Source organism: Dama dama, chromosome 25 (assembly GCF_033118175.1).
Source record: "Dama dama isolate Ldn47 chromosome 25, ASM3311817v1, whole genome shotgun sequence".
NCBI lineage: Eukaryota > Metazoa > Chordata > Mammalia > Artiodactyla > Cervidae > Dama > Dama dama.
The window spans coordinates 36,015,159-36,041,172 of NC_083705.1; the positions used below are offsets into that span (position 1 = coordinate 36,015,159).

The 26,014-nt window shown below is 37.0% G+C and overlaps 1 protein-coding gene across 3 annotated transcripts in view; it reads right to left on the minus strand.

The window, feature by feature from the left end:
• Positions 1–2,217: 2,217 nt before the first annotated feature.
• PARP8 (poly(ADP-ribose) polymerase family member 8) overlaps positions 2,218–26,014 on the minus strand; it is a 190,959-nt gene continuing 167,162 nt past the window's right edge. For all 3 annotated transcript variants that reach the window (XM_061129822.1, XM_061129821.1, XM_061129820.1), the window contains 7 exons: positions 25,667–25,779; positions 25,361–25,433; positions 23,883–23,952; positions 19,536–19,609; positions 18,139–18,208; positions 17,205–17,289; positions 2,218–6,785 (listed from right to left, as the gene is read on the minus strand). In XM_061129822.1, coding sequence (XP_060985805.1) covers positions 6,683–6,785; positions 17,205–17,289; positions 18,139–18,208; positions 19,536–19,609; positions 23,883–23,952; positions 25,361–25,433; positions 25,667–25,779 — 588 coding nt within the window. In that variant the 3' untranslated portion in view covers positions 2,218–6,682. The remainder of the gene's footprint in view (positions 6,786–17,204; positions 17,290–18,138; positions 18,209–19,535; positions 19,610–23,882; positions 23,953–25,360; positions 25,434–25,666; positions 25,780–26,014) is intronic.

Genomic DNA, 26,014 nt, shown 5'->3' on the forward strand with positions numbered 1-26,014 from the left:
TCTTTTTCTCAGTTCCTTATCTACAAGCTTTTGTACCTGTCAGGATTACTAAAACCGACTTTCAATGTTTCTTGCTTTCCGCCTCCTCTGAAATCCTTCTGAATACAGCTGCCAGCATGCTTCCAAATCTCCGCTTTCATGAGGTCACCCATCCAAGGGCTGACAGTGATTTTTCCATGGCGGTCAAGTGCAGGTTTCTTTCCTTCCAGATTCTCCAGAATAAAACCACACCACCCAGCCTGTGCTATTGTATTGAACAACTCCTTGACAGAAGTCTTCAAAGCAACCAGACTTAACTCTTTTATTAACTCTTCCTGGGAGTCTGCTGTTATTCTTACACTTGATATCCATTTTGCCAAGTGAGGATCTCAACAGTAATAAACATGATTTATTAGAAGGAGGACAAAGATGAGGTTAAGAAACACTTACCCTAGGTTTGGAGCTTAGGGATCCCTTTGGCAAGGTGTTTAAGTTCTCATCTACACAAGATAAACATATCTGCTAACACATTCTACAGTTATGTTGATGAGAAAATGAGATAAGTGCTTTCTAAACTATCAAGATCTACATAAAGCAAATCTTATCTAACTAAAAATTACTCTTATCTGAAACTCCAGAATACATGATTTTAAAACTATGTATATATATTTGGCATCTTTGAAAATTTCAGGCTTTTTAGATACAAGTTACAAATGACTACTATTTGAAATAATTTTAAAAAGGGACCCGGAAGTTGGGAACAGAGATAGAGGCCAACTATTCAGCGAATTCTTAACACTGGCTTTCAAAAAAAAGTGGCCTGTATAACTTTTACTTAGCTAACTTGGAATGCAGAACAACACTCTTGCCAGCTACATTCCTACGAGGAGAAATGTCATTCTCTGTCAGAGGGAATGACAACTTCAGCAGTCAGTAAGACTGAGCCATGAAGTCAAAAAGATAATCATTAAAAATTTGGTTGAGCAATCCAAAACTAAACACGCAAAAGCAGTTAAGTGCTTTTTAATATATGTATTATCTACAACAAAGCAAAAGCAGATATACAAGCAAATCATTATAACTTTGTTGTGGAAAGATTATGAAAAAGTGGTGAATAAGTAAATGGAAATTAGTAGTACACTACTCATCAACACTAATTTAAGGATTAAGTGTCCTATTAACAAAGGATTAAAGGATAAAAATGCCATTTGGATTGCAGTTTTTATTTCAACAAATATAAAAGTATTCAGGAGCTTGTGTAGCTTCACTCAAGTCTTTCATCTGTAAGCCTTCGTTCTGTCTTATACCAGCTTTCCTTCTATCTTTGTTTTAAAGACTTTGTCCTCAGATAGGGGACAGACTATTAATTGTCCTAATGCACACAGATCTCCCAAGCCATCTCCTCCGTTGTTGCCTGTACTGTTGGTCTTTCCCATTCAGCATCATTGACTTTGGGCTATACATGAATTATTTCCAAAAGTATATGTTTTCATTTTCCAAATAGATTGAAAGTTCTATGAGGTCAACACAAAATCTAATACTCTCTATTCCTTATACTGACCATCAGGATAAATACTAAAACTCTTAACAAATATTTCTAGAGTTATTGAAATCAAACCTAAAAAACAGAAATCGGTTATCTGTGGTTTCACAGCTATAAAGGTAACATAAGTAAAATATTTATTATGAAAATATAAACTTAGCTCTTCACAAATATTTACTACTAAAGTGTTTAGAGAACAGTATTTATTTATGGGCTAATATCTTATTCAGTTAATGAAATGCATTTTATAAAAAGTGGTGCTTTAACAATCAATTTCCAATTACTAATCAAGTCAGAATGCTTAGAGAAGTTGGGACAGTTCATTTGAGATGCTCCAGTTGATACCATGCCAGTGGGTTTATAAACAGAGCATATATATATATATATATATATATATATAAAATGTACAAAAATATTTTGTTTGAATTCTGTATTTCTTGATGGAACTTGAAATTAAAATGGTATTCACATGACCAAATAAATCTACCGCAACTATTAATAGTTGGGGGAATATTGGCAAGAAGAGTGTTTCTTTTATGCGCTCTTATTTTTAAAGTATTTTTAAGTAAAAAGGGCAGCATCATTTTTAGAGTTTGTTGAGAACTTCAAATATCTAGTCCCCAGAAGCAAGATTCATCATGAAGAATATCTAAGGCCTAACCGAGTTTTCAAAATAGTGCCCACATATACCATACTTGTTGAACAAATTCAGATTTATTGAAAGTAAACATTTACATTGGCTACAATGTTAGAACTATTACAAAGCTGGATAAAAGAGGCTTAAGTAGCAATAGAAAGCAAGTGCAGTAAAAAGTGAATAGAGAAAATATTTGGCCTTAGTGATCTTTTGGCAGTATTTACATTATGTACATATTGTTAAATATTTATAGTAACTCTAAGGCACCAAAGGCTAAATAGCAGGTTGCAATACTATTTTGTGCACAAAAGTCAATAAATTTATTGTAAAGAAGGCTGTAGAGTTAAAGAAACATAGGCATGTCTTAATGTTTACATAAAGGAGTGGCTGTATTTTTTTAAAATCTCAAATGATACATTAAATATTGGGCAATTGAAGAAATTATTTTCAGGACATTAAATTATGTTGACTATGTAAATAAGCACTATTTTTTACTGACTTGCTGGTAAATGCGTAATGTAATCTATTCTTCAACACAGCTTTTTCACACTCATGGATATGTTTTGTCTAAAAACTATTTGAAATTCCTTTGAACTACAAAAACTTATCCTAATATATCAGAGTGTATACAAAATTCCCAAGAAAAATTTACTGGGTAATAATATACATCAAATTTATAATCTGACAAAAATTTAGCAGGCATTCAATGCTAGAATACTTGAATATTCAATCTGCCATTCTGGTATAGCAGTTGGGTATTTTAATCCTTTAACTGTTAAGAGTGGGCAATTTTTTGCAGCTTCAGGTGAATGGACATAAAATTGACCATGTAGAAATCCAGCCTTAAAGGGAACTAATTATCTTTAAATTTTGCAGATTGAAACCCCTTCACATAACTCTTTGGGTGATAACTATGTTATTCATCACTGGTGACTGAAATATCCATATTACCCTACTGTCAAGAGGTAATTGACAACAAAGATCCAGCATGGTCTTGACTGCTTAATTATTTGATCACTTCTATTTGTAAAATTCTATTTGATCCTCATACTGGAAACCCAATTTATTTTAGCAGACATTCTATCATTCGTCTTGAGGTAGTATTATAATGAAGAATTCAGCAGGACAATAGAATATCATAATATTTTTAAAATGTGCTTCAAGTGCCACCATGAAATCCATATATTTAGATGGCAGACAGTCCAAGGTGGAATGTCCCTTCATGACATACTAAATCACTATCTGATGAAGTCATTCAAACTTTAACAAGGATGATGAAGTCTTCCTTAGAATTTTCTAAAACCCATGCCCTAAGGCAAATTAAGGTATTACAGTATAAAGTACTGCTAAAATTCTTTCAGTGATAATAAAGATTCATAGACTTACATATTAAAAGTTTCCTTTCTTTTAGCTAAGGGGAGAAAAATTGAGAGATTTCTTTTCTAAACTCTTAAATTTTTCAATGAGAAATATTATAGCATTAAAATAGCTTGCCTAAGTTTCTTGTATCACATAGTATTTGAGAATGAATTTAAGGAGGTGACACTCTTACATTTAAATTTTAAATTGAAAAACCACCTTCAAATCCAATATTTGACTGAAATTTGTTGAGCAACAAAATAAAAATAATTGTAACAGAATACAATTTAAGGCATCAAAATACCTCACCATAATGTATTTTATAGCACTAGGCTATAAGTATATTATTACTGCTTTTCTCTTCTCGAATGTTTGATCATTTTCTTCTCTTTTCTTAAATACAGTGGACAATGACAGAGGACAAATTATTCATAGTGAAATGTTTACAAAATCAGTAATGCAGGAAAAAAAGTAGAACTAATAAATTAAGGCTCTTCTTCCCCTACTTTAAGAATGAAAATAAATGATTGCTTTTGCTCAGTGAGTTAATACTAAGCAGTAATGGCTATATCAATAATGTAACTATTACAAAGCATCAGTGAACAGACTTCAAATGATTATAGAAGAACAACACAATATCACATGTTTGGAATCATCAAATAAGTCAAAAGATAATATCTTAAAAGAAGTGACTGAATCAAGGCATGATAATAATGTTGAAACTTCTAAATTTAAAGGACCTGCTTCGATTTTGAAAGCACGATATTCATCTACTAATGGGTATTGAAATTGGATTCTGTAGAAATAAAGATAAGCATTAGTATACTATAGTATTCCCAACATCAAAAGTCCGATTAAAAGACTGGATTTTAGAATACTGGCTTAAAAAGGCTCTGGCAATTTTTCAAAAAAAAATTAAAATCTGTCAGTCTGCCTTGCAAAAGCATTCAATTGATTATCATTAGAAGACATTATCACAAAAGATGTCTATTATCTGTAATAATTTAGTGGGCATTAAAGCTATCAATTACTTCCCTTGCTCTGTTAGCTGAATCTACTTTCATGCTTAAGTTGGTAGCAGAAGTTTGTATTATGAAGTTTTATCTTCTTTAAATAGTCTCCCTTGAGTCCTCCAAGCTCCCTTTCCAGTTCAGCTTCTAACACTACACTCCTTACTGATCCCTCAACTGTTAAATAAACCCTACTGGATTGGTGGTTTTTAAATTATGCTTGGAGGTACGACAGAGAGTTTTTGGAGGTGCCTCAGTGGTCCTAGTGGCCAAACATAGGCGGTTTCAGGATTTCAATTTCCAAATCCTGCTATTACAGCCTTATATTTATGTCATATATATGAATGTCCCACAAAATTATTTTGAAAAAGTAATTTTGTTACTTCTGTTACTTTTTAAAACTCCATAAAGGGACTTGGGAGACTATGGGAGTCATGGCAGAAAGAAGCAAGTAGTCCTCTTGACCCATGTAAAGTCTTCAAATATCCGATCACAGAAGACTGAATAAGATACTGTATCTTTGCCCTGCCATACCAATATTATCCTTCAGTCTGGCCTTGAGTTCAGAGGCACAAGTCAAAACAGATCAATATTTTAAGTGGATCCTATCACAATGATGAATATCCCAACCACTTCAAGTCTATTTTTGCAGAAATAAGTGGCATATCAATTATTTACAATATAAGAAAACAAATGATTAAGAAATGCTTCCTAGATGGCAACCCTTAACAATGTGGATGACCTTTGTTCTCACCTTTTATACCAAAGGAAATAAGCACAGAATTTGTAATATTACACTTACAAATGAGTGTACATTTAAAATTTTTTTCTTTTTAAATAGATATGAGCCTTGATTCAGGATTTGAATAGAGTGGCAGACTTGCTAATTAAACTGCTCTCATGAATGGCCTTATTCCAGAAACATCATGCAGGAAAATACACACTGTCAATTAAAACTTGTAATGAATAAGAACTTAGAATCCAAAGAAACAGAAATGATTTTGATGAGCACATGACTCAAAAAGAGAATGCTGAGAGCTGGTGTTATTGTTCTCTGTAAACGTATTCATATTCTTTTAATATAAAAGAAATTTCAAAGTTTGTCTTCTTTCTCAATATGAAAAACAAACTAAGCACAGGTCTTAAATGAAAAAATACAAAAAGGCTGGTGTGGTATAAATAAATGTAAAAAAATTCCGTTGTAGGAAATAAAAATATATATATACTGTTTGTTTAAATTCAAGGTCTTTCTTTTAAACATATGATCATTCGAATAGATTTAGTCCACCAGGGGTGTCTACATACCCCATATTACAACATTATAACATTATAAAGAGTTTAACTGAAGGGAAAATTCTTTAAACAAATAGAAAATTTGTTTGCAAATATTTTCAGTGAATGAATGGTGATGAATTTGGCTCATATCTTGGTTTATGTCCAGAGAGAACATCATTTTCTTACTGAATATTATTTTCTTTCCATCGAATGAGAACAGAACTGTGGAGCTATGCCATCTTTGTTGTTAAAATACATATATGTGTACATATACACATATATGTACAATCAGACATTTGATGCATGAATCTATAGATATGTATATTACATACTTTTAGGCAAAGCGCTGCATCTAAAGACCTAATTGCTTTTATATAAGGAAAAATAACAGATTAGGAAACATCCCTCCCCAAAACATTCGAACTTTCATACTGCTAATTATATAGCACATCAGAATGTACAAACATTATACTTATTGCAAAGTCTCTTATAGATTTAGATGCCATTATAAAATGCTTTCAATTCTCTTTTGGTACCCTAAGATGTCGGTATATAATATTAAATTTCCAATTAGAGAGTTTAATATAAACATATCAGCACAAAACTGTTTTTTCAATCTGTTTATTGTGTGAGGAACCCAAACTTCAGTTTAAGTGCTGTTGTAATTTTATTACTAGATTCCATAACCCTACAATTGGTAAATTATATACCATTTTAGGTATTTAATGATATACTTAGAAATACTAAGAAAAAAATCAGTATTCAAAGGGTTAATTTTGTTTATAATAACAATAAATTATTTTATCATCTTCTTCAGTTCAAAATCCAGCTTTGAACCCGAGGAAGGCTTTCAAATCATGTTAATTAAATGGTGGTCCTTTAACCAGTAGCAGTTTGATTACCAATTACTCGTAGGATCTCTTTGTGAATGCCTCCTTCTTGGGTGTTAATATTTGCGTCTCCCACTTGGCCATCTTCATAGCTAAAACACAAAAACATAGAACATTCAAAAAGATGAAACATTCAAAAACATTTTCAGAGCATTTAAGACAGCTTAGAAATGCTATCTGATACCTAAAGTACAGTCCAAAGGAATCAAGAGAAAGACAATTCTCAGTTATATTTAATAACACGATCACATTATTAAATGCAGAAAAGGTCACATGACTAAACACAGGATTATTTCTCATCATGCCCTGATTTGCCCCTTCATTTAAAATTTTAACCCCCCATAAAGCATTGCTTGAATGCAGGGAGCACCCCAGTGTCTTTGGCCCTGCAAACACTCCCCACAGCAGTTGTTATATGAAGCCTGCTGAGAAAGAACAGACTGACTTCAGTTTTATGTTCCTTGGTTTCTTGACTTCTTTGCTCCACTCCTACGTCAATTATTTCTTTATTTTCTGATCAGTAACACTCAGAAAAATCACCTCACCTTCCACCATTGCTCCTGCAGGATTCTTGCCTTTTAATTACTATTCTGTTGTAATCGGTACTGTATTTTTTTTTTTTTTCTTATCACTGGTTACTGTATTTAGTCCAACTAAAACCCTATTCTTATTTATGCTGGTACTACACATAAGAAAGCAAGCCTGCTAAGTTTAGCTAAGCAACAGAAGTGAAAATACAACATTAAAAGACAGCGATTACTAAGTCTTTTAGAAAGAAATAATTACATTTTAGATGATAATTCATTTCTTCAAATAAACTTACTTGGGCAATAAGAATTTCCCAAGAATGAATTTTTAAACTTCCATGATAATATTCAGAGTAGAAAAAGTAATGAATTAATTTTACTTCATAAAAATGACTTCAAGACAGAAGCTTTAGAGAAGTGGTAATTACTTCAAAATAGATAACCAGGGGTGTAAGCACAGTGTCTCAGATATTAATGTGTGCCACTGTCTTTTTCTCACCATACTTAAAATTCTCCTGAAATGGTACAATACAGAAAAGCGAAATAAATAACATATTACAATGAGAAGTTAGGTCTTTAATAACCAACTGCTTAAAAAACTAGTGATAACTGCATTTGTATCAAGCTTAAACTCCTAAGGGGTCTTCCTTGGTAGCTTAGATGGTAAAGAATCTGCCTTTAATGCAGGAGACCCAGGTTTGACCTCTGGGTTCGGAAGATCCCCTGAAGGAAACGGCTATGCACTCCAGTATTCTTGCCTGGAGAATCCCATGGACAGAGGAGCCTGATGAGCTACAGTCCATGGTGTTGCAAAGAGTCAGACACGACTGAGTGATTAACACTTTCTTTTTTAAACTCCTAAGAAATGGCCCAAGGTTGCCTACTTGGTTAACTCTTACTGTGCAAATACATACATACACATATGTGTACATAAGGCATTCAGTGGTGAAACATTATTGTGAAAAAAGAATAGGATATATGGTACAAAGCCCAGTTGTAAATGTTTTCTCATGAGATCAAACAATTTTCAGTCATGTCCGACTCTTTATGACACCATGGATCATAGCCCACTGGGCTCCCCTGTCCATGGGATTCTCCAGGCAAGAATACTGGAGTGGGTTGCCATGCCTTCCTCCAGGGGATTTTCCTGACCCAGCGCTTGAACCTGCAACTCTTTATGTCTCCTGCATTGGCAGGTGGGTTCTTTACCAGTAGTGTAACCTGAGAAGCCCCTGTTACAAACTAGAGAATGTGTAAAGCAAAACACTTTAGAATTATCCAGATCCAATCCGGTGTTTTGTAGCAAAATGTGTAGAAATTATATATATATATATATATATATATTTTATTGGACAAGTCAAATATGTTAGCCTTGCTTTTGTATAAATTCTGGCTACTCACTGGATCAAAAGTAGGTTGAGCCATCCATAATTCTGAGCGAGGCTGGGGAAGCAACCTGGCTTGCAGGCTTGGCCCAAAGGAGATAATGATGTTTTTCCAAACCAACTGAGCTAGCTCCTCTAGGATATGGATTATGGAAAACTTTTAAAAGAGATTGACAAAAAGAGTATACAGCAGACACAAAGAAAACCATAGTGCTTTGAGAGAAGTGGGAAGAATGGCAGGTCCTAGAATTGTTTTGTTCTTGATGACTTTCCAATTTCAGGTACCAGCCCACCATGTAACTCCAGCCTAAATTTCCTCATAGGAGATTATGCCTGTCCTCTCTCTCTCTGGCACTTCGGGTATAGTCAGCACACCTACTGTGTCCTCTGTGCTTTGGACATGACGTTGAGTGAAATACTCTCAATAGATATCTCAGCCTACATCTCTCTTCTTTTCAACTTAAAGTGGATCTTGATGAAAATTTGTCTGTATTACATCATAATTTCCATTTTCTCCTTAACCCACTGCAATTATTCTTCAGGTCCTACTACTATCCTGAAAAATGCTGACAACGGTTGCCCACAGCAACCAGAAAACTATATCCACTATGTCTGCAGCATGGGATACAGTTGATGGCTCTTTTCACGAAGCTGTATCATCTCTTCCCTCCTTAGTTGGCCCTTTGAATATTAACTCTCAGTTTCCTTCACTGCATTTTTTCCCTCTAACCTCCCATTTCAATGCTGGTTTTATTCACAATTCACTCCTCAGTGTTCTTTCTTTTCATGATATGCAAATTCAGTCTCCCCCACTGTTGTTACTATCAGCCACTTGCTGATTCCTAAAACTGTATCTCCAATCCTTACATCTTGCCCTGACTATACATTTCCTACAGAAATCACAGAGGTGGTGTATTTAAAACTGAATTTAATTTCTTAATTTAAAACTGACTGCTCTTTTCTATTCTGTCAATCTTTAAACTTGAAGGTACTATCATCTATCAGAAATAGCGGGAAAACCAGTTATTCTTGGTTATTCCATGTGCCCAAACCCAGTAAATCATCCAGCTATCTCACTTCCAGTTTCCTACTTATTCTCACTTGCAACTTCTCTCAATCTGATGCCATCAACTTCGTTTGGGCCTTCATTGGTAAACAAATCTAGTGGTAAAGAATTCGATTGCCAATGCAGGAGATCCAAGAGACTTGTGTTTGATCCCTGGGTTGGGAAGATCCCCCGGGGTAGGAAATGGCAACCCACTCCAGTATTCTGGGCCTGGTAAGTTCCATGGACAGAGGAGCCTGGCGGGCTACAGTCCATGGGGCCAAGGAGTAGGACATGACTAAGTGCGCACACACACACACACATTATTCATCTAAATGAGTGATTTTCAAGTTGCAGGTTGTATATAGTTAGCAGGCTCTGAAATTAACTTAGGTTGTGCAGGCTAGCATTTTTCAATGAAATTAGAATAGAGATGGGCAGTAAGTACCAATCAAAGTCTTTCCCTGGTCACAATGTCAAATACATTTCTTTTTGTAGTAAGAAACACTGATCTAGACTATTGTACTAAACATTATAACTAGTCTTTCTAGCTCTACACTTATCCCCACCACCCCTCCTGCAAGACTATTCTCTGCCCTGCTAGAGTGATGCAAATGGCCTTCGCTTCACTTGTAAGACAAAAAGCCAACGTCACTGGCATTCACACTAGGGTCCTTCATAATCCAAACATAAACTTCCTCTCCAGTCATGCCCCATCACTCTCCCCTCACTCTATTTTCCATTCAGATGGAAGGGTTTTCTATACCCAAATACACATTCACTGACACTCAAAAAGCCTTTGACGTTATGGAGAGGAGGTGAGACTCACATTCTTTAAATAAACTATAATAATTTAGAGAAAGAGCATAGGGGAGAAAAGAACAGAGAGCAAGAATGAGAGACTGAGCTGAAAGTATCAAGAAAAATGCTTATTTTTCCGTTGTTTGTGAAGCCCTCAAGGAAGTACAACAGTTGAGGGCTGAAGGATAAAACTGATCAAAGGCATTTGGGTGTGAAACTATGAAGCGTATATAAAAATAAAGGAAAACCCAACTACCATTTGAGTTAGTCAACCAGCAGGGCTTAGACACATGTATTACTAGTGGCATTAGAGCATTTACTATAATATAGCATATAGACTATTCTGCAGTTATTAGTATTGTAGACAAACACTAAGTTGTTAACATAACACTGATGTTTACTTACGTCTAGAAAGCAACAGAATTTTAAAGAGAAATAGAGCAAGAATGATATTAACACGGAAGTGATACACTTGAGTGGGGGTTTCTGAAGAAGGAAATACGAAATTATCTGCAAGAGGACAAAAATTACTTATGCTATTAGTAGTATAAAAAGTGTGAAAGTGTTGGTCGCTCAAGTGTGGGCAACTCTTGGCGACTCCGTGGACTATAGCCAGCCAGGCTCCTCTGTCCATGGGATTTTCCAGGCAAGAATACCGGAATGGGTTGCCATTTCCTTCTCCAGGTGATCTTCCTGACCCAGAGATCAAATCTGGGTCTCTCGCTGCATTGGCAGGATTCTTTACCACTAGCGCCACCTGGGAAGCCCATAGTACCTTTGGGACAGTTTTAAGATTGGTACACATACATCTGTTTCCTGATTTCCTAAATCTGGAAGCCAGAAATGGTAGTACTGCTTTTCATTAGCTGCAGAGAGGAGAAATTCATTGTGAACTGAATGACATTCAGCCCGTCTCCAAAGTTCCTGTGAGAAATCTGATGCTCTAGGTGCACTGTCTACTTCACAGACCATGGAGAAATCTCTTGATTAAGTTAGAACATTCAGTCTTTTGTCATTGCTTTCATTCCATATGTATTAAGTGTTTCTGCACAAACATGAGATTCCCAAACACAGACAGAATTTGCATTTTACTAGGGGAGATAATAGAGTTATACGATTAACTTGAGGACAAGGCAGCCTGGGTGAACAAAGAAAGGTCAAGCAGAACTCACAGTAAAGACAGATATCCTGTCTGACTGGGACGCTGGAAAAGGCCCCATGGAAAAGACCATATAGTTAAACCTGGAAAGATTGACTAAAGGCTGAACTGGTGAGAAGGCCAAGCACTGGTACTGATTGAGCAAAGGCACAATAAATAGGAAAAACAATTCCAAGTGTTTTCAAGGAATGGCTTGGAAAATAATTTTATTCAATGAGTGGTTTATATGGATAATTGAAGTCAAGTCAGATGGGTACCATGTTGCAGAATGCCATTTTTTTTTTTTTAAATAACTATTAGCCTTCATGAGCAAGGAATAATCAAACTCTCCTTTTGGAAAAATAATGTGGTATAAATAGTATGATCTTATTAACCGTTGTTACCTCTAAGAGGGGAATATGATGGGTGACTGTCTCTCTTTCAACTTGCTTTTGATTTCACTTTCTGTACACTGAATAGGTACCACTAGTGTAATAATGGCAATGTTTTTTTAACATCTGGCAGTATAAAAAACAGGTTAGGAGCAATGAAGAAAGCAGAAGCATGGAAAATAACCAGCAATCTTCTGGTGTACTGCAAGGAATTTACGATACACATGGAAACAAATGTGTTTACAGAAGAAAATTGTGAAAAGATGTACTTGGGAACTGATGACTAGCAAGCAAGGAAAAACAACTGAAAGCTACAGCTCAGGTTCCAAGTCTCCTTGATGTATGAAGTGATTGCAGAGATGGAGGAAGCTGTGAAAGCAGCTAAGGGATTTAGCAATAATAGGCTCCACTTTGTACGTAATGATTTTAAGGCATTAGTCGACTTTGGAGGGGGAGGGAAATATTCAGCAAGCAATTATAAAATTGGCATTTCATTCATTCCTACTTATCTGCCAAGCACTATGCTAGTGAGCTATGTAGTCCCCAATCTCAAGAGGCATACAGGGGAGTAATGGAGGAGACAATACATAAAAAAGAACAATCCAATCACAGAAACACATCCAGGGTATTATACAGTAACATCAAGGAGCAGCACAAGGGCATGAAGAGAAGTTTCTGGGAGGAGAGGAGATATACGCTAAGATTTAAAAGAGGAGTGGGAATTAGACAGGCAATATTGAAGAGATAGGCAATAGGGAAAAGAATGAAAGACAGGATCCAAGCGTAATGAAGAAAGGAAAGAAGAGCATGGAGTGTGGAAATCCCAGCATACAGGTCAGGTTGCACAGCGTGACATCCCAGGTGTGAAACAGCGGCCAGTGGAAAATGATGGGCCAGGCAGCCGGGCATCTCTCCCTCCTTCAACACAGTGGTGTTGAAAAAAAGAACAAAGCATCAAGGAGTCAGGTGGTTCCCTTTGTAAAGGAGACTGGACTTCATCTTATAAGCAGTAAGCAGCTATCAAAGACTTTTAAGTAGGGGAGTGATGTGGCAGTTTCAATCTTGGAAAGAGATCTGGGTTAGAGACAGAGAAATTGGATTTATTACAGACTGGGGATGAAGCAAAGCTCTCAGATCGTATCAGTTTGATGTCACACAGCTTATGTCACTGAGCCATGACTGAATGTCCTGTCGTCTAACTTCATAAATAAGCTGTCTCCTTGCTACGTTCCCATTCAAACACTGTGTATTTTTTTGCAAAATCATGGTGCAATGCATCTCTTATTTCTCAAAATAGCCATTCTACAGTTATTTCATAATCTTCTCTTATAGCTATCTTTTTAAGATATATTTCAAACTCTGACCTAAAATAAAACCTATACATACTCCAAAACATTTTCCTTTTTGTGCACCCCCCCTCCCTTTTTGTTCATTAAAAATTTACTGAAAAGCAGCTGTGTATCATATACCATGCAAGCTGATTCAGGGCATGCAGGGCAGTTAAAAACAACAACAACAACAACAATAGGCATTCTGCCCTTTAAGGATTAACACATGGCCTCATGAGTCAGACACAATGAATAAACTGAATTTAAATGGAAGCTCGGCACTGAGCTGTAGGCATACCAGGAAGAGAGGCTAATTTTTATTAGGAGCTTCATGGAAGAGGTGGTATTTGAGCTAGACCTTAAAAAGTAGATTTAGATAGGAATTTCTGAAGTTTGGCACAGGTAGTGGCTTCACTCCAGAACCTGAAAATACCCCACATCTCTTTTCTGCAGATGGTCTATTTTATTTGGTCCCTCCTGCTCTTAAATTTCTGCACATCTTGAAATGTTTTGAAAATATATACCTTATATCAATATGACAAAGAAAACACAGTAACAGTTCATTTGCAAATCTTCCTGCTCTAAATCAAAGAACCATGGAACCATTAAACATGTAGGTTGTAACATCAGATAGAAAGATACAAAAACCCAGCAGTTCTTAAAGTGTCCTTGGTCCCCAGTAGCTGAGGGAGAAGATACACTCCCATCTCTACAAGTTTTCACTATGGCAGTGATGGGGGTAGTGTAGCATGGGGTGCCCATGGCTCTAGATGCACCCAATCAATTACCTTCTCTTGGATTTTATTATTTATTCCCATTTACGGAAAATATCAATAGTAAATTTTCCTCTCCAGCTTTAAAGTCCCCATTTACTGTGAAATAAACACTTTTGTTGTATCTGACTAGAGCATGATGTGGTTTTCACATCCCCTGTTTAAGCCCAGCTTCTGAACAGCTGCCTGATTTCTACACATTGACATTAATGTCTTTGTGCACATGAGTCTCAAGATCAGTAACGAAATCAAGCTTTAGCTTGATCAATTCCTAGACACTCAAAACTGGCTGGAATCTGTTCTTAAAATCTGAATTACTACATTTTGCCTGAAGCATATATATTTGGTTAAGTTTATTCATTTTTGGAATTTTCCAACAAATTTTTTTCAAACTTCTTATTCTTCTGTTTTCCCTATCTAATACTGTCCTTTAAATTGTACTTTAAATTTTTTCTGATGCCCTAATCCCTAAAATTTCCCCTGTTTTCCCTTCATTCTCTGCTATTGTTTACCTCTTGGGAAGAATGTGATTAGGATATCACACAGCTGCTTCATTCTCTCCTTCATTCTGGAAATCAGATTAGCATGGAATTTATTATAATTCACTACTTCATATCCTAGTCATCAGGAAAAGCTCCTAACTAGAAATAGCACAATGTGTAAAATAAATAAATAAATAAATAAATAAAATAAGAACAGAAATTGAGTTTCTGTTTGATTATGGAATATTTGTGAAAACTCATTTTTTCTCCTCAATTTATTTTTTTCTTAGATGCTACCACTCACTAGGGAGGCAGATCACTAGTAGAAGTCTGTGATTATATCTTTTATAAAGAAAGAAACTGATGGTTGTACATTCATTAGTGAATGGATTTTCCTTTTGATGTGTTTTGAATCTTATCAATTTTCCTTAATTAGTTTCTTCTCTCTTGAGGGATAAAGGATGAAATCTCATCTGTGTTTATAAAGAAATGAAAATCATTACCTTAATAGAATTTTCCCCCTCTGTATTATTTGGAAAATATCTGAGGATACTAAACGTATTTTCTTCTCTTGTCTTCAGATGGTCTTTCCTCATTTTTTTCTTATGAAATACAGAAATCCTTCTCTCCAGTCAATATCCACACATGTGCCCTACTGATTTAGTTTAGGTATAATTTGTGTAAAACTGCAAAGAAATAATACTACTTCTGAGCACTTCCGTATCTAAAGTTGTTTATTTAGCTCAACAAATTTGAATTTTAGCATAACACTAAATGGGGCTTCCCAGGTGGCGCTAGTAGTAAAAACCCTGTCTGACAATACAGGAGACACAGTTCAGTCTCTGGGGGGAGAAGATCTCCTGGACAAGGGAATGGCAACCCACTCCAGTAGTCTTGCCTGGAGAATCATGGACAGAGGAGCCTGGTGGGCTACAGTCAATGGGATGGCAAAGAGTTGGACACAAGTGAAGCAACTTAGCACATATAACCCGAAAAGGAATAGATTAACTAATTAGTGACAGGCTAAGAAAAAGACTCTGGAGTTACCATACCATCAAAATTTCCAGCTCACACTAACTGAAAAAGTTTGGGATTGGAGCCATCTTTTAGAAAGTCAATCTTCTAACAATGAATAAGAAACAAAATGAGCAAGAAAGAAGAAAGGAAAAAAAAAATATTCAGTGACTGTCTTTCCCAAGAGACCTGTGCTGTGCTACAACTTCATCTGAATTATAACCTTAAAAAGCAGATGCTTTCCTGGGAGCCTCCAGAGCCATGGAACACTCTTCTCTACCTTGCCTTTTGCCCGAGGAGGCTGACCTGTATGGACTCGATCAATAATTTCTCTTGGCCTCTAGTTTCAGGTAGAGTTTGGCCAATGGGGTGTCCCAGCAGGGCGCTGGTAGGAGGGCAGCCAACAAGGTTTTGGTTGGCTCCACCCCACAAGGGCCTCCCGCACTGCCTACGTCCCTGAACTGATGGCCATGACTCCTTTCATGGAGTCATGATGAACCAGAAATGACTCTCTTACCAGGTCCTCCTAACTGCTTTCTCTTCTTGTCTTTAGAGACTGGAGGATGTATGATAGCTCTGGTGCTATTAGATCCAGATTATTGTCCTAGACCTATGATTTCCCAATAACCACACTTTTGTAAGTAACCTAACGTGCATATCTACCTAGATACATATAAGATCTGTATGTATGTATATGTACACTTACATACACATGTATACAAACATATGGGCCTTCCCTGGAGGCTTAATGCTAAAGAACCCGCCTGCCAATGCAGGAGATGTGGGTTTGATCCCTGGGTTGGGAAGATCCCCTGGAGTAGGAGATGGCAACCCACTCCAGTATTCTTGTCTGGAAAATTCCATGGACAGAGAAGCCTGGCAGACGACAGTCCGTGGGGTCCCAAAAGAGTCAGACATGACTTAGTGACTAAACAACAACACAATACATACATACACAGTGGTTAAAGAGACCATGTTTTTCTTCAAATCTTCTAAGTTAATGGCTTTTAAATATCCCTGTTTTTCACAGCTTATTAAGATAAAACAAAAACATTAACTTGATGAGAAAATGCCGTGCTGTGCTGAGTCGCTCAGTCGTGTCTGGCTCTTTGCAGCCCCATCTACTGTAAGCTCTCCTGGCTCCTCTGTCTATGGGGATTCTCCAGGCAAGAATACTAGGGTGGGTTGCCATGACGTCCTCCAGGGGGTCTTCGCAACTCAGAGATCGAATCTAGGTCTCCTGCATTGCAGGTGGATTCCTTACTGTCTGAGCCTCTAGGGAAGCCCTGATGAGAAAGTGAAAGAACGTGATGTCGCTCAGTCGTGTCTGACTCTTTGCGACCCCATGGACTGTAGCCCACCAGGCTCCTCGGTCCATGGGATTTTCCAGGCAAGAGTACTGGAGTGGGTTGCCATTTCCTTCTCCAGTGGATCTTCCCGCCCCAGGGATTGAACCTGGGTCTTCCGCATTGTAGGCAGACGTTTTACTGTCTGAGCTAACCAGGGAAGTCCGTGAGACAATATCTATTATATTTTGGCAGCTTAAGTGACCAAACAATAACGTAGTCACTATTACCTCATTTATGGAGGAGACAGTAACGTAGGATTTTAAGCCTTCACACTTACACAAAAAAGAATCTTGTGCAGACATGATCAGTATTCGGGACGACCCATATCTCCCCATGTTTGTGCAGGTCAGGTGAGGTGATCACTGTAAAGGGAAGATAAAATGAAAGAATATTTTATTCTAAATTACCATCTCCCTTTTCTTAGAAGTCCAAAAGCAAAAATGCAGGTACAAATTAACATATGAAAAACATTTCTTCTTATTAAACTATCAAAAAATGTAAATAAGAACAGTGAAATGCCAAGTGGCAATTTTATGTTTGGAACACACTTAGCATAATAGGAAGGAAATGACTTTGTACTCATGATGGCAAACAGGTCCTGACTTGGGAACTAGGTAGAAGGCCACCTTAAATCCTCTACAACTAACAAATGTTGAAAAACCTAAAAGACAGTTAACAGTGGTTACCAAAACTCCCAACAGAAGAAGAAAAAATGAACTTTTAGCCAAAGTCAGATTTTAAAGCAAGAACAAAGGAAAGTATATAATATTGTAAATCACCTATCAATTTTTTATCCCAAGTTCAGAAAAGAAGAATAAGTTCAGTGTAGGAACAAGAAAGACCTCCTGGGTTATCTACTCAGTGCTCAGTTCATCTTTCAGAGTTTTCATGGTAATAATACATTCAGAAACCAACACAAAGAGGAAGGGGTATAGATGAACAATAGAGATGAACAATACTTGATCAAAAAGAGATAATTACTCTTCTGAGATAGCTGCCAAGAATAAAATATAGCACTGTTTGAAACCTTGCCAGTTCTGCTCTTTGTTTTAACCTTTATGATCTCTGCTGTATTTTCCATCTATGCTCTTTGTCATAAGAAACAAAGCTTTCACTAGTCCATTATGAGCATTTTGTAAACACACTTAAATTCTTAAATACTGTTAAGATAGAGAATAAACGCTATGAGGATCATAAAACTTTCAACTTACCTTCACATAAGGCTATGCATTTTAAGTTACGGCTTTGCAGGAACTGGGATTGTTGTCCTTTCTTCTGTGACTAAATTCCAAAAGAATTTAAAAATTAGAGTAAAAATGGAACAGTCACTCAAGTGAAAAGAATCATCATTAAAATGTAATCATCACTAAGATAGCTCCAGAGTTTTAAAAAATGGCCTTCTCAACTAGCAGTAATATCCTTGAGTTCTCTGTTAATGTCAATCTATATTTGTTACATCACTTAATTTCTGTACATAATCATAATTACATCACTTTCAAAATAAGTGACCTGAAAATACTTAAAGTTCAGTAGCCCCACAACACAGAATCAGAACTCAAATTTAGTTTTACTGGAAGTCTAGCATCTCTATTTATAGGGAAACAAAGCTGCATTATCTTTTCAAACATTACAATCAATTTTTCTAGATCACCTAACTATTTAAAATCAACCCATTTTTATAACACATTAAGCCACAGAGGTTTCAGAAACATCTTATGTAGAAACTCTGGGGGTTTGTTTTTGTTTTCAGATATTAGATTAGCTACACTCTTTTTTTTAAAAAAAAAAAAATCTAAAGTCACATTATTCATCAGATGGATTTTAGTTTTTCCAGAATGCTTGTTTTCTCTGAAACAACAAGGGATTTGTGCTTGCTCTTCTCTATGCCTGGAATGTTCTTTCTCCCAGAGAGCCACATGGCTCATGCACTCATCACTTACAGGTCTTCACTCAACTAGAACCTTCTCAGAGCATTCTTTCCCCATCATCCCATTTAACATTCGTTCTAGTTCCATCTTCAATCCATGGCATTCAGCATCCCCTTTCCCTGATTTTTATCCAGAAGATTTACCACCATCTAACATTCTACTAAAATAAATATTTAATTAATTATTAAAGTTTTCCTGGATGTGGACCATTTTAAAAATATTTATTGAATTTGTTACTATATTACTTCTGCTTTATGCTTTGGTTTTTTGGTCTGTAGGTATGTGGGATCTTAGTTCCCTGACCAGGGACTGAATCCTCAACCCCTGCATTGGAAGGTAAAGTCCTAACCACTGGACCACCAAGAAGCCCCAAATTTAATTTACTTATATCCACTCAGTAGAATGCAGGTTTCAAGAGGATTTGTCTATTGTACACTATCACTATAGCTCAATGACTAGGAGCTGTCCAGCATTTTAGTAGAAGCTCAATAAATATTTGCTGCATACTGATTGAATAAAGGCATCTGAGTGATTATATTTTAGGGTGAGTTTTGTTTCTGTATAAGTATTGCCTAAAATAATTCTGCAGATTTAAAAAGCCTGAGTATTTATCAAAATCTTGCTGGCTAAGGGTGCTAGAGTTCACCCATCAGAGACAGCCACCCAAGTTTCTACAATACCTGGGATGCATTGCTGTTTTTACTGCTTGAAGCCGGCTCATCCTTGGCTGACACCTTCTGCTTCTTGTTCATCCCTAAAAACATTAGCAAAGTAATAATTTAGGGACAAAGCTGTATGATGCAGCTCAAAATACAATCCATATACACTGCCAAGTTCCATTTTAGGCCAAGGCTTGACAGCATCAAGGCACAGACGGTCACAAAGGGCTCCTGAAGGAGCAGCCACTGTGCCCTGAGCAAGGAGGGTGGAAAGTCAGTGGGTTTGGAAGTTCTGGTCAAGTTACAAAGTGGAAAATACAGTTTGTTTTTCTTTGTGTTGAAAAGAAGGATAGGATCACCTCTTGCATAAAGTTGATATAATCAGAAAATTTTTTAAACTTGATTTTAAAAGGCTTTTAGGACCAAACTTTCATTCTTATCATCTGGTGATGAGAAAATAGATAAGGGATGGGAAATAGGAACAATTTTTAAAAAATATTAATATTGCCACTTCATGAGTTGCTGATATATGCTCAATACCTATAGAATTTACTATTCCTCTTAATAAAGGAAAACTAAGTCCTTTTGTCTATGATACAAATCTTACCAGACTCTGTGTAACTCCATGGCTTTTTTACTGTGAAATATTTCAGACAAAACAGAAATAAAATTCCTATCTGTTTAGAATAGGTAGATTTGTAGCTATACTTAATTAAAAAAAAAAAATGCTCATCTACTATCCTGAAGTTGAGATGCCTATTTGTTGCTGTTTCAATAAAAGGCTTAATGAAAATGGGTAAAGTCTATGGGCCAAATTGCAAGTGGTATGACGTAAGCATTTTCCAAAGCAGACATTCCCCCAGAGATGCAGAAGTAGGTGGAGTCAAGTTGAGAAACAGGCTGAAGGTTTCAGAGGCAGTTCTGAGGGAAGTGAAAGTGTGTTAGTCGCTCAGTCATGTTTGACTCTTTGCAACCCCATGGCCTGTAGCCCTCCAGGCTCCTCTGTCCATGGGAATCTCCAGGCAAGAATACGGGAGTGGGTATTACCCATTCCCTTCTCCAGGGGATCTTCCCAACCTAGGGATTGAACCCAGGTCTCCTGCATTGCAGGCAGATTCTTTACCGCCTGAGTCACCAGGGAAGCCCTATCTGAGGGAAAGGCAGAGGCTATTATATGTGGACACTGGTCTGCTCTCTACCTCCTATACCTACAGCCTTCAAAACCAAGCATGAAGGTACTTGAACTTATGGTAGAGGTTCTTACTTTTTCTTTTCAGATCAAGGACACTTAAAGAATTGGATGAAAGCTATGGAACCTCTTTCCAGATAGATGCACATTCACACAGACAAATTTCACATTCATTTGTATCCCCCACAAACCTTTCCATGAACCCATCTAAAGAGTCTGTACACCAGGATATGAAGCCGAAAATCGCAACACTTGGTGATTTGTTGTGTTTTTCTTATCTATGCCGAGGTTGCATTTATTTATTAAAACTGGTTTTATATTACTTTTTTATTGTGTTCTGGTTTAGTTAGATTTAGAATCTGACTTAAGCTGATTTGAATCATCTTCTCCACTGAACTACGTTATTTTCTTTCCTATACTATCTTATTCTTCTGATATTTATTTTCCTAGTGTTATTTGGGCATACTGTATTTTCAAAGATCACTGCAACAATATTTCTCAACAATATGCTTTTCAACTATGTGACTTCGCTGCTCTTTCATCAGGAAATGGAGTTTAAATCCCCCAGCCCTTGAATCTGGAGGGCCTTGTGACTGCTCTGACCAGTATCTGTATACGGGAAGTGACACCATGTGGCTTCTGACACTGAGTCATAGCAGGCATACATGTCCTCTTAGGACGTGTACTCTGGAAAGGTGAGGATAGAACTCTGAGAAATCAGATGCTGTGGCTGAAAGAGTATAAACGTGGAGAAAGGAATCAGAGAGGTGAGTCTAGTTAATGCTCCCCTAGTTATCAGACCTCTCTAAGTCTCGTTTCCTATAACATGACGATCATAAGACTTACCATACAGACACCACATGAACATCTCCTGAAGCTGTTTAATAGAATCATGTAACCCCCCCCACCCCACACACACACACACAAGCACATAAGCAAAACCAATTATATATGTGCAGCCATACAGAATGCCAAACATAAAAGCATTTAAAAGTCTAAAGGGAAATGCAGTAAACACTGACACTGTAGGAAAGGAGGAAAATTTTTCATCTGTTATTTTATACCATTCTGTGTAGTTTCAATTTCTTAACAAAGAGCATAATTCAGTTCAGTTCAGTTGCTCAGTCGTGTCCGACTCTTTGCAACCCCATGAACCGCAGCATGCCAGGCCTCCCTGTCCATCACCAACTCCCGGAGTCCACCCAAACCCATGTCCATTGAGTCGGTGACGCCATTCAACCATCTCATCCTCTGTCGTCCCCTTCTCCTCCTGCCCTCAATCTTTCCCAGCATCAGGGTCTTTTCAAATGGGTCAGCTCTTCGCATGAGGTGGACAAAGTATTAGAGTTTCAGGTTCAACAGCAGACCTTCTAATGTACACCCAGGACTGATGTCCTTTAGGATGGACTGGTTGGATCTCCTTGCAGTCCAAGGGACTCTCAAGAGTCTTCTCTAACACCACAGTTCAAAAGCATCAATTCTTCAGCGCTCAGTCTTCTTTATAATCCAACTCTCATATCCATACATGACCACTGGAAAAACCATAGCCTTGACTAGATGGACCTTTGTTGGCAAAGTAATGTCTCTGCTTTTTAATATGCTATCTAGGTTGGTCATAACTTTCCTTCCAAGGAGTAAGTGTCTTTTAATTTCATGGCTGCAGTCACCATCTGCAGTGATTTTGGAGCCCAGAAAAATAAAGTCTGACACTGTTTCCACAGTTTCCCCATCTATTTGCCATGAAGTGATGGTACCAGATGCCATGATCTTAGTTTTCAGAATGTTGAGCTCTAAGCCAACTTTTTCACTCTCCTCTTTCACTTTCATCAAGAGGCTCTTTGGTTCTTCTTCACTTTCTGCCATAAGGGTGGTATCATCTGCGTATCTGAGGTTATTGATATTTATCCTGGCAATCTTGATTCCAGCTTGTGCTTCCTCCAGCCCTGCGTTTCTCATGATGTACTCTGCATATAAGTTAAATAAGCAGAGTGACAATATACAGCATTGACGTACTCCTTTTCCTATTTGGAACCAGTCTGTTGTTCCATGTCCAGTTAACTGTTGCTTCCTGACCTGCATACAGGTTTCTCAAGAGGCAGGTCAGGTGGTCTGGTATTCCCGTTTCTTTATATTTAAACAATATATTTTTGTTCTAAAAAAAAAAACACCTGATCAAAGTAAAACATTCCAAAGAAATATTGCAAAGAAAAAACACCCCACATTTTTACTACCTAAAGATTACAGATGCTAACAATTTGGTAATCATTCTTGCCATATTTTGAATTCACGAGGCTCCTCCTTAGCACATGCTTTCAATCTATTCCAAAATTAAAACAATCTCACCAAAATATTAACAACAAATTGTCAACAAGTAGTATGGTTTTGAGGGTGTCTTTTTAAACCTAAGTTTTCCATACTATTTAAAACTTTTTTTATGGGATATTTAATAACACAATCCAATTCAATGGACATGAATTTGAGGAAACTCCAGGAAACAGTGAAAGACAGGGAAGCCTGGCGTGCTGCAGTCCACAGGGTCGCAAAGAGTTGGACATGACTGAGCGACTGAACAACATAATGATCCACAGGTAAGAAGTTGGCATGGTACAGAACTACATTCAATGATAGTGGGTTAACTTGTATATAAACTTTACAGTGCTCTCCATAATACTTTGTACATACTGTGTTATCAATGTTTCATGTAGATGGAATAAAAATAGAAATGACTGAAAATTAAAAGTAACATTAAAATTTGTCAGTTTTTGAAATTAACAAAACATATATTCCATATTATACACTAGGGGAAATATTATAAATCTTGGCATGTGAGCTTTGTTTTTATTTCTGACATTTATCAAATGAATTTAATACAAATACATCAAATAAGCTTGTTCACTTGATAAAAAGGTGGTATAGCTCAGTTGGTAAAGAGTCTGCCTGCAATGCAAGAGACCTGGGTTTGATTCCTGGGTTAAAGAGAAGGAAATGGAGATAAGAATACCCACTCCAGTATTCTTGTTTGGAGAATCTCACGGACAGAGGACCCTGGCAGGCTACAGTCCTTGGGGTTGCAAGAGTCAGAGGTGACTTAGTGACTAAACCACCACCACCAGCTGGAATATACAACAACAACAGCAAAACCCTAATAAATTGAGGTTAGAAATGGAATACAAGCTTACCTGAGTAACCAAATGATATGCTTGACATTGGACTAAGATAAATTCCACTTCCATACATTGCACCGTGGAGCTAAAATGGAAAGAGGTAGGAGAGGAAGCGGTCAGTTCATGGTTTTAAATGTTAATATTTCACAAGAGAGGACCATCATCTCATGCTGGAACACTTAGCTCCTAGAAAATGTTAAAGCCCTTATTCCAAGGTCTATTTGGAATTTAAAATGAGCACTAATATCTTTGTCCTTAAAATTAAGAATGCATTGATATATGAAAAATGACAGCCAAGGAAAAAAATCCTTAGAAAAGATTTTCCGTTCTATCGATGACAGAGAGTCACTTAGTATAATGTACTAGAGTAGTATGTTAATGGCTCTAAAACACTGAAAATAAAACAGGATGAAACATATGTGACAGAAGGTTGATTAGGACTCACCTATTTGTGTATCAGTAAAATATCCTACTCAGATTTTCATTATACAAGTGTCACCCCATTCTTCTCCTCCGAATTTTTCAAGTTACAGAGTGCTTTATTAGCTGAAACTCTGACTAGTGTACTACTCAGAACAATAAAAATTCTCTAACATTACTTCCATGTTCTAGGGCCCTCATACCCTTTTTGTTGTGCACCAAATATTAATTCAATCAATTTGTATTTATGGACATTTATATTTAATTGCATCATCCCAACTGTCATCAGAGTTTGTAATTTTGCATTGGTAACTGAGTTGAGGATCTCATTTCCTCACCTCCTTACATCATCAGATAAAAATGAGTGGGGTTGAATGCTGGAGATAAAGGGCATAAAGATGAGGACCACACCCAGTACATCCTGCGCACGTGCTGCCCTGGGGCTTGAAAGGCAGATAGCCGATGGCTCTTTGGCGTCCAGTCTCCACTCTGCTTATTCTTAGCCCTACCTTTTCTTCTGTTAAAGTACTGACAGTGAGATAGTGCTCAAGAAATGTGTGTTGGATTAGCAGAGAGAATTCTTGTAAGGTTTTACCTTTTTTCGGATCATCTTTTTCTTGTCATTGTTGTTCAGTGGCTAAGTTGTGTCTGACTCTTTGAGACCCAACGGCCTGCAGCACGCTAGGCTTCCCTGTCCTTAATTATCTCCCAGAGTTTGCTCAAACTCACGTCCATTGAGTTGGTGATGCTATCCAACCATCTTATCCACTGTCTCTCCCTTTTCCTCCTACCCTCAATCTTTCCCAGCATCGTTTTTCTTTTCTTTTTTCCTAATTAAGTTTAAAGTGATTTTACTATTTCTCATAGGGAAACTCAATTTTCTTTTCATCCCTATGTTGTATATATATCCTGCTTGACTTTGTGAAAATTACGTATGTCCATTAGAAAGTCAATGTGATTTTTTAAAGCACACGTGCTTCACTCTTTTGCGAGTAAAAACACCACCAGGACTGCTTACTGAACTCCCATTCTGAAGAATCATGAGATCGCGTCAAAGCATTCTCAAAATGTACCTGTAGTCGTGTATTAGAAGCAACAACCAGACCATTCCTCAGGATGGAGTGCCAGTTTTCAATGTGCGAGCCACTAAAACACAGGCAAAGAAAAGGAAAAGCAAAATCAGGAGTCAACGACATTTTAATGGGGCCATATAATACAAGCCATGGTGCCTTCTCATTGCTCTGAGTTTCCTAGTCAAGTATCATGCAGTGACTGTCCTATGTTAACAACCAACCACTGAAAGAGGATGCTTTCCTCCCCACACATTTATGGACGACTGGGCGGGAAACACACAGCCCTCAACAATAAGCCATACTCACTGAAATGCAAAGGTGCTTCCGAAGAGTTTTTTAGCAGCTCTAAAATTGGATTCTTTGGCTGGTGGACTGCTGAGAAGAAGGAACTGATGGGGTGTGTGCATGAACTTCAGTTGCTGCCATTTAAAATAAGGGCACAGGAAAACATATCAAATTTAATGTATAACAGGCTGATGACAAATTCAAACGTTACTGGTTTAAAAATTATCTATTTTCAAACTATAATAATTTATATTAACAGGATCATTCATTTAAGAAATCCCCTGCATAAGTGATAAATCACATGGAATTGCTGATATGAAGGATAATTCTTTAGGCTAATGGAAAAGGAATAGCAGACAGACAATCCAA